Source organism: Daldinia loculata (assembly GCF_022478755.1).
Source record: "Daldinia loculata strain CBS 113971 unplaced genomic scaffold F4817scaffold_91, whole genome shotgun sequence".
In the NCBI taxonomy this organism is placed as follows: Eukaryota; Fungi; Ascomycota; class Sordariomycetes; order Xylariales; family Hypoxylaceae; genus Daldinia; species Daldinia loculata.
The window spans coordinates 53,396-69,005 of record NW_026054945.1 but is presented as its reverse complement, the minus strand read 5'-3'; the positions used below and the strand labels follow the sequence as shown (position 1 = coordinate 69,005).

General features: G+C 48.0%; 5 protein-coding genes across 5 annotated transcripts; 3 read left to right on the top strand and 2 right to left on the bottom strand.

Moving 5' to 3' along the window:
- Nucleotides 1-553: 553 nt before the first annotated feature.
- Nucleotides 554-2,735, bottom strand: F4817DRAFT_305313 (aldehyde dehydrogenase). The gene is made up of 2 exons (XM_049299843.1): nucleotides 2,685-2,735; nucleotides 554-2,451 (listed from the first exon to the last, which is right to left on the bottom strand). The coding sequence occupies exon 2, from the start codon at nucleotides 2,383-2,385 to the stop codon at nucleotides 883-885; it is 1,503 nt and encodes a 500-aa protein (XP_049154093.1). The 5' UTR covers nucleotides 2,386-2,451; nucleotides 2,685-2,735; the 3' UTR covers nucleotides 554-882.
- A 688-nt stretch (nucleotides 2,736-3,423) lies between these two features.
- Nucleotides 3,424-5,345, top strand: F4817DRAFT_305285 (putative GMC oxidoreductase). The gene is made up of 2 exons (XM_049299842.1): nucleotides 3,424-3,829; nucleotides 3,884-5,345. The coding sequence occupies exons 1-2, from the start codon at nucleotides 3,586-3,588 to the stop codon at nucleotides 5,299-5,301; spliced, it is 1,662 nt and encodes a 553-aa protein (XP_049154092.1). The 5' UTR covers nucleotides 3,424-3,585; the 3' UTR covers nucleotides 5,302-5,345.
- A 288-nt stretch (nucleotides 5,346-5,633) lies between these two features.
- Nucleotides 5,634-8,343, top strand: F4817DRAFT_353159 (DEAD-domain-containing protein). The gene is made up of 2 exons (XM_049305317.1): nucleotides 5,634-5,880; nucleotides 5,955-8,343. Exons 1-2 carry the CDS (start codon nucleotides 5,752-5,754, stop codon nucleotides 8,244-8,246), a joined length of 2,421 nt encoding a protein of 806 aa, XP_049154091.1. The 5' UTR covers nucleotides 5,634-5,751; the 3' UTR covers nucleotides 8,247-8,343.
- A 269-nt stretch (nucleotides 8,344-8,612) lies between these two features.
- Nucleotides 8,613-10,603, top strand: F4817DRAFT_353157 (adenine nucleotide alpha hydrolases-like protein). Its single transcript, XM_049305316.1, has 4 exons — nucleotides 8,613-9,178; nucleotides 9,254-9,710; nucleotides 9,837-10,069; nucleotides 10,122-10,603. Exons 1-3 carry the CDS (start codon nucleotides 8,973-8,975, stop codon nucleotides 10,035-10,037), a joined length of 864 nt encoding a protein of 287 aa, XP_049154090.1. The 5' UTR covers nucleotides 8,613-8,972; the 3' UTR covers nucleotides 10,038-10,069; nucleotides 10,122-10,603.
- A 332-nt stretch (nucleotides 10,604-10,935) lies between these two features.
- Nucleotides 10,936-14,936, bottom strand: F4817DRAFT_305203 (uncharacterized protein). Its single transcript, XM_049299841.1, has 2 exons — nucleotides 14,649-14,936; nucleotides 10,936-14,458 (listed from the first exon to the last, which is right to left on the bottom strand). Exon 2 carries the CDS (start codon nucleotides 14,422-14,424, stop codon nucleotides 11,107-11,109), a length of 3,318 nt encoding a protein of 1,105 aa, XP_049154089.1. The 5' UTR covers nucleotides 14,425-14,458; nucleotides 14,649-14,936; the 3' UTR covers nucleotides 10,936-11,106.
- Between the last annotated feature and the right edge of the window lie 674 nt (nucleotides 14,937-15,610).

Genomic DNA, 15,610 nt, shown 5'->3' with positions numbered 1-15,610 from the left:
GGCCTAACTAGGACCCAAATGAGGACTGGTACCGAGATTGATAAAGTTAGATATCGAAGATATATGTTTTATTTCGAGGGGTTAGGTACATTGTAAAGAGAGAATAAAGGTTTTAGATAATTACACTAGATCTACAATAAATCTAGCGTATATAATAGATGATAATGCTACTTACTTAATATTAATGTAGGTTAGCAGTGATTTGAAAAAGGCTTAAATTACTTCAATATTTTTATAAAAGCTCCAAGACAGTTCTCGTCGTGAAATAGCTCGTAGACTCGAATCATAGGTACTTGCAATCTATCCAATCTATAGCTTTCTGGTCCTTTAGATATTTATTAATTCTTACTAGCTAAGTTCCGTGTAATATTATTCATGAATGAAGGGGTAAATGAGTGATGAAAGGGGCTTCTTTCAAAACTGAACTATATAATAAACATCCGTTGATATAGATATTGCTATATGTAGAGGTTATGACAACAAGGGACGCGAGATTAGTTGCGCTCAAGTATATGCTGTTACGATCTTAATCTTATGGAGAAGAAACGATGTGCTAGAGCCTACGATATAGACACCGATAACTATTTCTCCAACTAAGCTTTGAAATTATTTGTAGTTGATCCGACTTTTCTTTCTTCATGTTCGATAATATCTGGTGGGATGGCTCAATCTGCTTTTCATCAAGCTCTAAGCAAGGTGGTACCAATAAGAACTGGTTAATATGTACAAGAATACCGCCAAACGAATAAAATATGTCTCCTTTTCAAAATGTCCCCCATGACCCCTATTTACTTCCAATGCTGAATAAACAATGTTAACCGCCTTCCCTGTCTCGACTCATATTTTTATATTTTCCACGTAACCCATCTCATCATCCAATGCTTACAGTTTCGAGAACGAAGTCGGCACGCTCCCGCCCATCTCGACCAACGTGCTCTTATTCCTAACCCACGCCTCGAGCCCTCTCTTCCCGTTTTCTACTCCGACACCGCTTAGCTTCCAGCCGCCGACTGCCATCTCGGCGGGACTCTCGCCCCATGTATTTACCCAGGTAATGCCGGCCTCGAGTTTCGAGATAACACTGTGGCATAGGTCGATATCGCGACCCACCACGCCGGCGGCAAGTCCCAGATCTGTCGCGTTGGCGCGCTGGACCGCCTCATCGACTGTGTCGTACGCTAGGATTGTCATCACAGGTCCGAAGATCTCTTCCTTCACGATGGTCATCTCATCAGTGCAGTCCGTAAATACTGTCGGTTGGACCCAGTAGCCCTCTTTTAATTCGGGAGGTATGTTGGCTGGCTGCTCTAACCCGCCGCTCAGTAACGTCGCCTTATCTTGCTCGATGCCCTGGCGTATGTACCGAATCACTTTGTCGTAATGGATCTTGCTACTAAGAGGCCCGAAGTTGGTTGTCGGATTGAAAAGGTCGCCCGCTCGGACGAATTTTATCTTCTCGAGCAAGGTGCGCTCAAATGACTTTTTTATCGAATTTGGGACAAATACCCGCGTGCCGTTTGTACAGACTTGGCCGGTACTGAAAAAATTTGCCATCATAGCTACGTCTACGGCTTGGTCCACCGCCGCGTCTGGGAGGATAACTAACGGGCTCTTGCCACCCAGCTCCATAGTCACGTACTTCATTCCCCCGGCAGCAGCGCCGGCTACCTTCATCCCGGTGCTGACCTGTCCAGTGAAACTGACCTTCGCGATGGCCGGGTGTCTCGTTAGATAGGATCCGACGTCGCCGCTGCCGTATACGACGTTGAAGACGCCGTCCGGAAGACCAGCCTTGCGGTAGAGATCAGCTAGGTATTCGGCGTGTAGTGGCGTGTACTCGCTCGGTTTGTAAACCATGCAATTTCCGGCAGCCAAACAAGGCGCGGACTTCCAGAGGGCGATTTGGATTGGGTAGTTCCAGGCCCCGATGCCGGCGCAAACGCCTAGAGGTTCTTTAGACGTGTATACCATAGCCGACGGCCGAAGGCGAAAGGATTCGCCATTTAATCCACCGCTGGCTACTAAGTTTGCATAATATTCGAGAACGTCCGCCCCCGTGGTGATATCCACTGTTGAAGTTTCCGAGAAAGGCTTCCCGGTGTCGATGGTTTCGACACGCGCGAGAGCATCGTTGTACTCACGCAGGAGAGCGACGGCTTGCTGTAGAATACGTGCTCTTTCTACAGCGGGAGTGCGAGACCAGGAGGGAAATGCTTCTTGGGCCGATTGGATTGCGGCATCGACAGATTTTGGCGAGGAGCTATGTATCTTGCAGACGGCCTTCCCGGTTGATGGGTCGACAGATTCAAAACTGCCCGAGGATGGTGCTAAAGGCCGCGGGTGTCCCGCGTAAAATGCGTATCGGTCTAAATCTCTGAACTCCATGATATATATAGCTACGCTACTGATTTGATAAGAAACAGTAGTGAAGTTGTAATCGCGGTTGAATCTCTAGGTAGTTAGTAGGTCGTCTTCTCTCCTACGAGTAAAATGTGAGGCTTGATATGAGTGGCTGGTGGTGATTGAGGGCTTGATTGAGGCCCGAGGGTAGGGTGTGTTCCTATCTTCAGTATCTTGAATATGAACAGGGAGCCCCTTGATACAATATATTGCTAGAATGAACTAAAGTGAATTCGGTGCGTAGATACGAAGCTATCGGTGTAACTCGGACTTGAAACACGAACTTCGGACGTGGATATTTATTGGGTCGGCTCCGGGTAAAATTCACGTCATCAAGTGGAGATGTCAAACGCGGTGTTGGCGGTATTGGTAGTATGTATTGGCAATATATGGCTCCCGAACGAGCCCCGCCAGTTTGTTCGAAGCTGACGCCTCGTGACGGTAGAAGGTTTATTAGTTATAGATAGCCTCCACTCGTTGAATCCCAAGTCTCAGCTGGACCTCATCTGTTTTCGTATCTAGCGTAGATTGCGCCTTTGATAGACTCGAGATAAGAATCGAGCAGTGGCAAGTATGTAAACGTTGGAGCGCGGGTAGGTTAACTTCTTAAGATATGTAAGTTGGTCATTAGCCAAGTGAAGTTGGTGGGCTGGCTGGGCTAAGAGGTTTATCTTTACCCAACTTAGGATAGCCCAAACCACCAGATCGACCTTGTTCTGCTTGTTCCGGTTTGTGCTCCCCACAGCGTATGTGTTCTTTGCCCGGCAGCCCGGCCACGATTCGGCGAGTCAGGTAAGTCAGGCCATCCAGTGCATTCACCGCTCTGCACATAAGATTTTTGCTGCACGTATAACAACTCATGTAACCGTGGACCGGCAATACTAGTGGGGTCGATTGTGAAGGATCAAGCTTGTCAAGGGTCCTTATCTCGAAATTTGTACAGCGCTTGACCGAGTCCCGAACCGCCTTGGCAACTTTGTTATGGAATTCGCCGAGGGGTTTGAAAGATTAATAGACCCTGACTGCCACATGGCAAAGTGCTGTCTCGCTGGCTTGTAACATCACAGGATCTGCAGCTAAATATACGTGTTTAGCTAATCTCCAGTTGTTCCAAGTCGTTCCAAGTAGAAAGAAACGTCCACAAGGGAAAAAACCACAAGAAAAAAAAATCTCCCCCAAACCAAGATGACCACTACGCAGCTCCCAATATCAGATTCCGACAAGTATGATTATGTAGTTGTTGGTGGGGGTACCGCGGGCTGCGTCGTTGCGGCGAGGCTGGCAGAGTATCTACCACACAAAAACATCCTTCTCATTGAGGCTGGCCCTAGTGATTTTATGGATGATCGCGTGCTCGACCTTAAGCAATGGTTAAAGCTGCTGGGTGGTGAGCTCGACTATGATTACGGCACTACCGAGCAGCCTATGGGTAAGTTCTTGTACTCTAAATTAAACTTGTCCCTTATCTTACCGTAACCTATAGGCAATTCTTATATTAGACATTCGCGAGCCAAGGTTCTGGGAGGCTGCTCTTCGCATAATACCTTGATCTCTTTCAGACCGTTTCAGTATGACTTGGATATCTGGCAGTCATTGGGAGCACGGGGCTGGACTTTTCCCATGTTCATGAAAGCGTTGGACAGACTGAAGAATACTATTCAGCCAGTTCATGCAAGACATCGCAACCAATTGTGTCAGGATTGGGTTGATTCGTGCAGCTCTGCCCTGGATATTCCCGTCATTGATGACTTCAATAAGCAAATTTCGCAAACTGGTTCCCTAAAACCTAGCGTTGGATTCTTTTCAGTGAGCTACAATCCAGACGACGGAAGACGATCCAGCGCTTCCGTCGCGTATATCCATCCCATCCTGAGGGGTGAAGAGAAGCGGCCAAACCTGACGATCCTGACGCATGCGTGGGTGTCGAAAATCAACGTTAGCGGAGATGCTGTTAGTGGAGTAGCTCTGACGTTGAAAGATGGCTCGTCGCGTACTATCAAGGCGAAGGCCGAGACGATATTGAGCGCAGGGGCTGTAGATACCCCTCGCCTTATGTTGTTATCAGGTCTTGGGCCTAAGAAGCAACTGTCAGATCTTAATATCCCCGTCGTCCGCGATATTCCGGGCGTCGGTGAGAACCTTCAGGATCACCCGGAAAGTATTATCATGTGGGAGCTGAAGAAGCCTGTACCGCAAAACCAGACAACGATGGATTCCGACGCGGGAATCTTCTTGCGTCGCGAAACACCTGGCGCCGGAGCTAAGAAGTCAGCTGCCAATCCACAGGGTCTTTCTGATGGAGATATTGCGGATGTCATGATGCATTGCTACCAGATCCCATTCACGCTCAATACCCTCCGATTAGGATATCCCGATATCCTAGACGGCTATGCTTTCTGCATGACGCCGAATATCCCGCGGCCGCGCTCCCGAGGTCGACTATATCTTACATCTGCGGATCCCAAGGTTAAACCGTCGCTTGATTTCCGATATTTCACAGACCCGGAAGGCTACGATGCGGCTACTTTGGTATACGGCATGCGAGCGGCACGCAAGGTAGCAGAGCAAGCACCGTTTAAAGACTGGATCAAGAAGGAGATTGCACCTGGACCGAAGGTTCAGTCAGATGAGGATCTTAGCCACTACGCGCGCAAAGCAGCGCACACGGTTTACCACCCATGCGGAACAACCAGGATGGGCGACACAACGAAAGATGAGATGGCTGTTGTTAACGAGAAGCTAAAGGTCAAAGGACTGAAGAAGCTGCGCATTGTCGATGCTGGAATATTCCCGACTATCCCTACTATCAATCCTATGTTGACGGTACTGGGTGTTGCTGAGAGGGCTGCTGAACTGATTGCCGAAGAAGCTGAATCCGAAAAGGAGAGGGCAAGGCTATGATCGGGTGTAAATGTTGGTTCATATAAGACGTAATTCCAGGGTTAAAAAGACCGTTGTAAGAAAATATATCCCCAATTTAGTTAATACCTTAGGTACCTAATTTGAAGGTTGAGAGAAGAAGTTCAATGCTCTTAATAATTTCCACGATCTCCCGAAATTTGATTTGACATGATGGTTCCATACAGCGATGATGGTTACAGGTACTTACATAGGCACAACCACCCCCTGTATTTCTTCTATTGGACTAGGTTAAGCCTCTGTGGCTGAAAGGCGGTCAAGACCTAGATAACGGAGCCAGTGGACCAAAACGCGCTAAACGTACGGAAGAGTCTAGGCAGAATCCCCGCCAAGTCCAATTTTTTCTTCCAAGATTTACAAGTTACAAGGTGCATCAAGTCCAACATTGAAGTTTAGATTTCTATTATAAGTCATCGGTAATTGAAAATCGCAATGCCTGCGGTTCGTGCTGGGAATCGTGCGCCACAAAAGCAGCAGTCACACAAAGAAAATACAAAGTCGTTAAAGAGGAAACGGGATCAGGAAGATGTCCAAAAACTACAAAATGCCGTAGACGAGCTTGTAAGTGATACTCTTCTTGAAATGTCGTTTCGAAGAATAGAGCTGACAGAATCTTTTTCTTCTTTCCTTTTCAGGACCTAAAGTCTGACGATACATCCAAGTTCTCAACGTTGCCACTTTCAAAACCAACTGCTTCTGGCCTCGAAGCGTCGCATTTCCAAAACTTAACCGATGTCCAGGCCCGAGCGATTCCCCTTGGCTTAAAGGGTCGCGATATTCTCGGCGCCGCGAAGACCGGTTCCGGAAAGACCCTTGCTTTCCTAGTTCCCGTCCTCGAGAAGCTTTACCGCGCGCAATGGACCGAGTACGACGGACTAGGAGCTCTGATTATCTCCCCTACGCGCGAGCTTGCCGTACAGATTTTTGAGGTGCTGCGCAAGATTGGAAGATACCATACCTTCTCCGCCGGTTTGGTCATCGGAGGCAAAAGTCTACGCGAAGAAGCTGAAAGGTTGGGGAGGATGAACATTCTAGTTTGTACCCCAGGCCGTATGTTACAACATCTAGATCAGACGGCCGGATTCGATGTCGACAATCTACAGATACTAGTCTTGGATGAGGCTGATCGAATAATGGATATGGGATTCCAATCTGCTGTGGATGCACTTGTAGAGCATCTTCCCAAATCGCGGCAGACGATGTTGTTCAGCGCTACGCAAAGCAAGAAGGTCTCGGATTTGGCAAGGCTAAGCTTAAAGGATCCCGAATACGTAGCTGTCCACGAAGCTGCCGCTGCCGCGACCCCTACGACGCTAACACAACACTACCTTATCACGCCCGTAGCAGAAAAGATGGAAACTCTATATGGCTTTATAAAAGCTAACCTCAAGAGTAAGATGATTGTATTCCTGTCGTCGGGAAAGCAAGTTCGTTTCGTATATGAGAGTTTTCGCCATCTACAACCTGGTATCCCGCTACTACATTTACATGGCAGGCAGAAGCAGGTGGCGCGGCTGGAGATTACGTCGAGATTTTCCGCGGCTAAATATTCCTGCCTTTTTGCTACGGATGTGGTCGCGCGTGGTGTGGACTTCCCTGCGGTTGACTGGGTAGTACAGATGGACTGTCCTGAAGATACTGACACCTACATTCATCGAGTTGGGCGGACTGCGCGTTACGAAAGAGATGGAAAGGCAGTACTATTTCTGGACCCGAGCGAGGAGAAAGGCATGCTCAAGCGATTAGAGCAGAGGAAAGTACCCATACAGAAAGTTAATGTACGGGATAAGAAGAAGCAGAGCATCAAGAACCAGATTCAGGATATGTGTTTCAAGAATCCGGATCTAAAGTACCTTGGGCAAAAAGCCTTTATCAGTTACACCCGTTCTGTTCACTTACAGAGAGACAAGGAAATCTTCAACCTGAAAAAACTAGATTTAGATGCGTATGCTGCTAGCTTGGGATTGCCTGGTGCGCCGCAAATCAGATTCCAGAAGGGTGAAGATGTGAAGAAGTTGAAGAATGCGCCTCGTGCTGGGTTGTCTAGCGACTCGGAGTCCGAATTCGACGAAGAAAGGAAAAAGCGAAAGAAGGGCGAAATCCGGACGAAGTACGACCGCATGTTTGAGAGGACGAACCAAGACGTATTAACAAGTCACTACAACAAAATGATTGGCGACGAGGGGCGAGGGGCGAGCGATGACAATGACGACGATCAAGACTTCCTTTCCGTAAAGCGAGTACTAGAAGGAAACGACTTGGATGAGGCCGAGGAGGGCAATGGACTGGCTCCCGGAAAGAAGATTATCACAGGTCTTGGCGGCGAAGAGCCATTCGTGGTGGATTCTAAGCGCAGGGAAAAGATGCTCAAGTCTAAGAAAAAGATGCTCAAATTCAAGGGCAAGGGAGATAAGGTGGTATTCGACGATGAGGGGGTGGCGCATCATCCGTACAGAATCAAGGGCGAAGAAGACTTTATACAAGACGGATCCGCAGAGGCTCAGCGACAGAAATTCGTGGAGAATGAAGCGGTTAAGGTCAAGGAAGCGGATATTAGCGATAAGCAGCTCGCTAAGGACAGGCGGCGGGAGAAGAAAGAGAAACGGAAAGCTCGGGAGGCAATGGAAAATGATGAGGCGATGGGTAGCATGCCCAGACTCTCGGGTGGCAACGACGGGGAAGATCCCCTCGCTCTCATGGCATCTCTACCGATGGTAGGAAAAGGGGAAGAGGAAAGGAGTGGTAGCGAAACGTCCGAAGAGAAGCGTCCGAAGAAGAAAGCGAAGAAGTGGTTCCAAGACGACTCAGAAGACGAGAGACAGAAGGCTAAGAGTAGAAAGGGCAAAGGAAAAGTTATCGAAGTTGGCGAAGCACCAGATACCCTGGAGGATTACGAGGCGTTGGCTGCAGGACTGCTCGAAGATTGAAGAGTTTGAAGGCTCGATTGATGTACCTATTAATGTATTTAGGTATAATTTAAATAGGACGATGCGATTGCAATTCCACGAAGTTGTTTGGGTTAGAGTAACTGCTTCTAGCGGTTTCAAAGGTTCTAAGGGTATCACAAGCTAAACTTGACCAGCGCAGTCATACATGTAATACATGTATGTAGCAGGAGGTGATTATCGATAAGCTCATAAAGCAGGTACCTAGGTAACACATGGATGTGGACATTTATACCATGCCGTAATGTAATCGGTACCAACCTTAGGTACCTAGGTACATACCTCCTTTTAGGTATATACTACCCCGCGACCCCTCCATGCCCCTTCTCACCTTCCCACCTACAAAAAGGAGGGGACCTTTAGCTGCCTTGACCCATAAAATTGTCAAGTCGTCTTACTGTAAGGAACGTCGCATTCAATCATCAACTCTCAACCCCCAGCTCTCGTCAGCCGCGACAACGAGGTCCCACCTTTAGTCTACCCTTACTCATATAATTTCGTCAGACCATAAGTTCTTTGCGTCCCCGTCGTCTCGGTCCGATATGAGAAAGACGACCTTTTCCTAAGGCTCCTAAGGCGTAGCATGGCAAGCGACATTCCATGAACAATAATCCTCCCGCCGTTCTCAGCCTCGAGGACATATAACTCTACCAACTGTCAAATTAGAGAGAATAGAATAGTAGATAACCGGAATATACTGAGACGGATATGGCGACGCTTGAGAACGGGTCGGCTCCGTCCCATCCCCGTACGAACGGCACGACGTCCAACGAGCTCGAGGTTCTATGTCACAGGTTCAAGGCTAAGGTGGACAGCTTTCTCGATACACCCACAGAGGATAATATCCTCAATTCCGTGAAGAACCAAATAATTATCGCAAGAGGTGTTATAGACGAAGCGTTACGGCGATATAGGTGCACAATCCCCCTTTTAATATTCTTTCTTTTCCTTTCTCTTCCAATTTCCCCGAGCTAACCGCAATGCGATAGACCCGAAGAGTTATCTATATCTTATAATGGCGGGAAAGACTGCCTCGTCCTATTAATACTAATTCTCGCCTCACTCCCCGCATCCATTTCATTACAGCCATCCTCGTCACAGTCCTCGGCAGCCGCCCAACCCGAATCTTCCTCGCCTCTGCCGTTCCCGCACCGACTACAAGCCCTTTATATTCGGCCGCCTCTCCCCTTTGCTGAGGTAGATGAATTCGTCACGACGACCTCGTCAGTTTACCACCTCGATCTCACCACGTCGAACCAGCCCATGAAGCCTGCCTTGACTGAATACCTGCGCGACCGCCCCGAGGTCAAAGCCGTGTTTGTCGGAACGAGGAGGACTGATCCACACGGCGCAGCCCTGACTTTCTTCGATGAGACAGATGACGATTGGCCTCGCTTCATGCGCGTACACCCCGTCATCGACTGGCATTATCGCGAGGTTTGGGGTGTAAGTTCTTCCCTTTGTTGTTTATTAGTTCTTCCTTCCATTCGGCAGTTTCCTTGGCTAGGATTTAAACCGGAATAATATAGTACACTAGTTAGCTTATGGACAAATACTAAAATGAGGGATTAGTTTATACGAGCTCTAGACATTCCATACTGCCCACTTTACGATATGGGATACACATCGCTAGGCGGCATAGACGATACGCACCCAAATCCGGCGCTAAAGGAGGGCGGGAAAGGGTCTAGCAGCAAAGTAGACGGGCAACACTTTCGACCGGCGTATGAGTTAACGGAAGATAGAGAAGAGAGGCTAGGTAGAGATCGATAGTGTTATCATGTTCTTATAAGGAGAATAAGTAGGTAAGCAAACATCGGGATGGCTGTCTCTTTTATGGTTTACAATTTAAAATAGCGGATAGCTCGCACGAAATCCTAGTGATGATAAACACGATTCGGTGGACTAAGGGCAGCATCTTTGGTATTATACACAGGCCTATGTCTATACATATGTACTCTTACACGGAGACAGGAAAGTTCGAAGATCCGAGCTGCTCGGACGGGTTGGTTAGATAAAGGGAGGATTGGTTACTCACCTACTTATTTGGTTTCCTCCTTATAGATATTTATCTCCGCTTACTTTCTCTAGAGTTACTGGGAGAAGCAATAGATAGGCAGATGCGCTCATTATGAGATTTGGTTGATTTAAACGTAATAGACGACTCTTATGTGTTATGGATCTAGTAGGTGTAGGGAATAGAGAGGCTTGTTAGTTACGGGTGATACAAGACGGGCTGCTGATTATATATGAGGGGTTGATCGGGACAGAATGAGAAATGATGTCCAACCTTAAAGGATCTTATGTAGCGGAATTAATATTCAAAGGCTTACTGTTAACCCCCCCTTCCGTCATAAATAACATGCTGTACTTGAAAACAGCCGCCGCCTTCAAGGGCGAAGTCATTCAAAGCAATCATGTGGATTTAAATAGATCAAGACAGCTACCTGTTTATAGTATTTGCTTAACCAGAGTATCAAAGTGCGTATGCACATCTCCATGATCGACGAGAGAAAACATCAAGGGAAAAAATAAAAGCTAAAATTGAGCAAAAGATTATCTACCTATTTACAGCTTGGTATCATCACATCAATCCCTCTGACCATCGTCAGCCCTTCTTCCCTGCCGTTCATGCGAAATACCAAGAATCGATACCAAAACTCCGTAAGCTTTCTTGTTGGGTCGTTGGTTAGATGAACTAACTTAACCCGTCTATTGTGACGGCGTGTCCGCCTTGTTCAGTTTCGCCTATGCGATCTCATCTCGTGATTGTGTTGCTGTTGCTGCCTCCTTTCCCCACGGGATGACTCCAAATTAAGTACCTAGGCACGTATCGAACGCCTTATTCTTGACGGCCCACCCCCCACGTCGCTTTTACGACCTCGCCATATAGTCTGAGGCGGTAGAAGCACGTATGGTCCGCGCCGTAGTTCGTTACCGCCTTGATGATGATGTGGCTGGTAGCGGCACGCATGCGCGTAAGCTCGCTGCTCATCTTAAAGATCTGAACGCCATCGCCGTAGTCCCTGTGTTCGTACGTGAAGTGGCCAATCTTGACAAAACCCTCCGGTCCCGTGGTAGCCTCGGTTGCGAGTGGGATGGGCATTTGACTCGCCGAGAAGGCGCGTACCTCGTCACGCAGCGTCACCTCTTCGATATACGCCCACACCTCGATATCCTTGGGCATCGCGCCCGGGTCTAGTGTTGAGCCGGGCAGGATATGCTCTACAACTAGGTGCTGTGGGATGATGGTGCGGCTTGTCATAACCCCAATCGCGTTGGCGATTTGCGGTACCCCCCTGACGGTCTTCCCGGCGCAGAAGCATTCGCCTTCTTCGCTCCAGGAGGTTACGGCAGACGATAGGGGCTGGGGCATGTAGCCGTCACGTTTGTACCACTTCTTAGTTCTTGACGAGTAGTCGCTGGGGGGTTCCCAGGGTGACGAGCTAGAATTCGGATCGATGACTGCGCCGGAGCCCATGCCGAAGAAGTTGACCTGGTTTATGAGCATATCATTCGCGTGGCCGCGTATACGGCCGCTGGCCAGGGCGTCGAGTTTAGCGTTCTCGATAGCTTTCCGTATTGCCCCATCGCAGATGGTTTTGACTTCCTTTTCGGTCAAACCTCCATGTGTATTCTTAGCAGAATTACGGAGCTTGGTCACGGTATCCACGAGCTCTTTGATCCGAGCATCCTGAGCTACGAGCTCCTTGCGGATTTCTTGCTGGTAAGATTTAATTTCGCCTCGGAATAGTTTTATGAACTCTTCCCTAGAGACGGCAACCCCACCCACCATTCTCTTCAATTCTTCCCGATTTTGACTCACCCAGTGGTCCCAGGACCGCAGGAACGATGCTTTATCAACTGGTGCTGCATGCTCTCCCGAGGAAGTGTTTGACCCAGTTTGTAACCCGAACCCGTCCTTGCTTAAACGTGATTTTATCGCGAGCCAGTGCGCGTTCGAGATTTCCGGGGCCGCCTTTTTGACATTTTCTAAAGTCAGAATGATATCATCTTCCCTAATCAAGTCTCGTAGAGCGTGCCAGAAATCTTGTGATATCTTAAACTTGCCCTTTCCGTCCTTCTCGACGAAAACTTGATCAGGGATTTTTGGTGTGAGGTTATTGACGAGTTTTGTTTGCGTATCCCCCGACTCGATATCAATATTATTTCCACCCCCACTGATCCTTGAAGGTATAATCTTACCAAGGTTATTCTTCATACTATCCCAACTAGGCCATCGTGCGCCGGTGTCAGAAAAGACATCATCTCGTGATGATGTAGAGGCTCCGCCAATAAGAGTTAATAGAAGCCAGGCCCAGAATAAAATGGTTAGAAATACGAAGACCGTGCTCACCCAGGCATTCGGGCCTCCAAGTGCCGTCCAGTTAAACAATGAGCGACGCTTCCGAGCGTAATTTCGTTCTGTACGACGCCTTCTAGGTCGATTTAAATCTGATTTGATAGGAGGAAAAAAATCCGAGCCTGAGTCGCTGGATGAATCATCCACGGCATCGTTGGTAAAAAATTGATTATCCCCGTCATTAACACGTCCGTCCTCGGCTACATCTTCATATTCACCAGCATTATTGGACTCGTTACCGAGAGGATTCAGGTCTTCCATCTCCTGGACCGGACGAGAACTCTCCTCGGAAATTTGACCACTATTAGTATTTATGTCAGTGTTTGTGACTGTGTTGTTATCAGCCGCATTGGAGGAATTTCCGTCGGGAATACTATTAACGGCAGGTTCATCGTGGATATTGTTTCTAACGTTGGAGTTGACTGAATGGTTATATTTGGCAACGTAATCTTTCCTCGACGCTTTTGCTTGCTGATCATGCTCGGCGCGCTTAGTAACTCTGTCAAACTCGGCCATGATTTTTGCCGTCGTCGCCTGATCGTTACCCATGTCCTGTATTAAGGCCCTTATCGCCCGGATTTCTCGCGGCGTCAGATGGTCTAATGTGTAAGCAGGAGCGGAAGCCGCGTCGAAATGTGGGTGCCGTGGCGACGTTCGCATGTCTCGGATGAGACTTTCCACCCTCTGCCATTGAGCTGGGGTCAAACCTGGCTCGTTAGGAGTTTCTTCAGGCCCTAAGGATGTAGGCTCATTGTTGTTAGCGGGAGGAGAGACGAAGGTCGTGAGATTGTTCCCATTCGGAATCTCTGTGTACCCCGTATTCTGGGCCGTAGAGTTGTCGCCCTCGCGAGAAATAGGCTTAGTTTCGTTTACCGAAAGTCCAGGCGCAGGTGCCTGGTCGACTCTGCTTAAGGGTGTCGTGAGCGTTGCGTCACTATACAATACATTCTCGGTAGTGAAGCTCCTTGACGAGTCAAGACGTATAGGAGCGCGTGCAGGAGCAACAAATGATGTAGAGGGAAAGGGGGCACCTCGCCCTGTTGGAACTCCGTAGAAAGAGCCTTCAGATGGAGACGGCGCCGATGTATGTGCATTGTGGATAAGAATTTCAGGATCAGGGGATCTATACTGAATAGGAGCATACGGTGGTTTCTGCTTGTCTTTCCCCTTGGCCGTGAACATCCGGCCCAGCTTAGTAACACCAGGACCCTTGTAGTCGTCGACACGTTGGGTGCGTGGTTTCCACCCGTGCTTTGGATCGTATTGGTATTTGTTGTATTGGTTTCCAATTTCGCCTTGATGATTGCCATCTCCTTCGTTCGGAAGTTGGGGCTGGGTCTGGGATTCATATCGAGCAGACTGCTGGACGCTCGGTTGAGTATTCGGTTGATAGGAATCATCCACAAGAGCCATACTTGACCTCAGCTCCGGTTCTTCAATATTCGTTCCCTCGTCGACTCCGTTGTCTTTTTCGGCTTCCTCGACGGTCTCCCCGACAATTCTTTTGAGATCATTCTCCATAGTAAAACGCTTACCGTCTTTACTATTCATTCGTCTGGTAAAGCGCTTATCTTCCTCATCCTCATTAACGAATCCAGGTTTGGCCTTTCTACCTCGACCCCTCTTCGCAGAGTCGAGGTTTATATGCGTATTGACGCCATACGATCCATCATGAACTGGATATAGACTAGGAAGATCTGCTGGTGGCGGTTCAGAATAGAACTTTTGGCGCGCAGTGTTAGGGGTGCTACTTGTGCCGGTAGCACGACTTCTCGCACGAGTGCTACGTCCAGACATGATAAATTAAACCGGAATGATCCCGGCGAGAATGCTAAGAAGGACCAGATTAGCAGAGTATAAGAAGGAAATAATGCGTGATACTTTATGTGTGAAGGAGTCAACGCGGCGAGTTCGAATGGGACGATGTGAAATATAACATGATTCACCACCTCGGCCCTCCTCATATAAGAAATGATAAGAACTCACAAGGTAGGATGAAAAATTGCGCTGCTAGAACGTACCTAAGCTCTCACCCCTACCCCGGAATTCAAAATATAGGTTAAGTCACTTCACAGATCATACGCAACTAGCCTATCGCGGAGACGGTTGGTTGATCTGAGGGATCACGATGAAAGATGAAGGAGTAATGTGATGTTGATGAATCCTTTTTTTGATGGAGGTAGATGTAGATGAATGGATCTGGATCTGGTCATTCTCCCGTTGTCCTAGCCACCTTGCCTAATACCTAAGACCTCGCGCGATGATGTGAAGCTGAAAGCGTCCGGGCGCAAAAGTAGTACTATGCTTTGTTAAGGGCTACTAGAGTTACTAGAGCTACTACAGCGCACAAGGGCGGGAGTCTACCGGGTCCGGCGACACTCTGTAGGTGTAGTACTGGATGCATAAAGGTTGCGGGCCGGAGTTGTTAAGCTAGGAAGAGACTTGATATGAAGTTTCCGAAGACGGCTTTGAGTAGACGGCTTTGAGCATGAGGTGCACAATGCTTTTCTTTGCTCTTTGTGTAGTATCTCTATTGGTGTGACTAGAATCGTCAAAGAGACGATTGGAATGGACTTGGCGTATTGGTCAAAATGCCGACGACATAATTCATAACTAATCGTATCGTATATTTCAAGATTGGGAATAGATTAGGAAGGGGATTGGGGTATCAGAATTCCAACATGCATAGAATTCCAAGCTTGAAGTTATCCGGTCGCGTCGCGCCGCGCATATGGAACAACCTATTTAGGTAACAATTTAATAATCGGGTACAGCGAAAAAGTTGGGCTTGATAATTCACGGCGCCACACGTAAACGCTAAACGCGTAAGCCACATTTGTATAGGTATTACCTTAGGTACCACTTAGCATTCCCGGCCGGATGGAGCAAGTGGGGTGAATTAGGTACATTAGGGACCTACCTGTATTCCATACCTACATGTAGGTACATGTACCTACCTGTGTAGTTCAATCATTGATCCTTG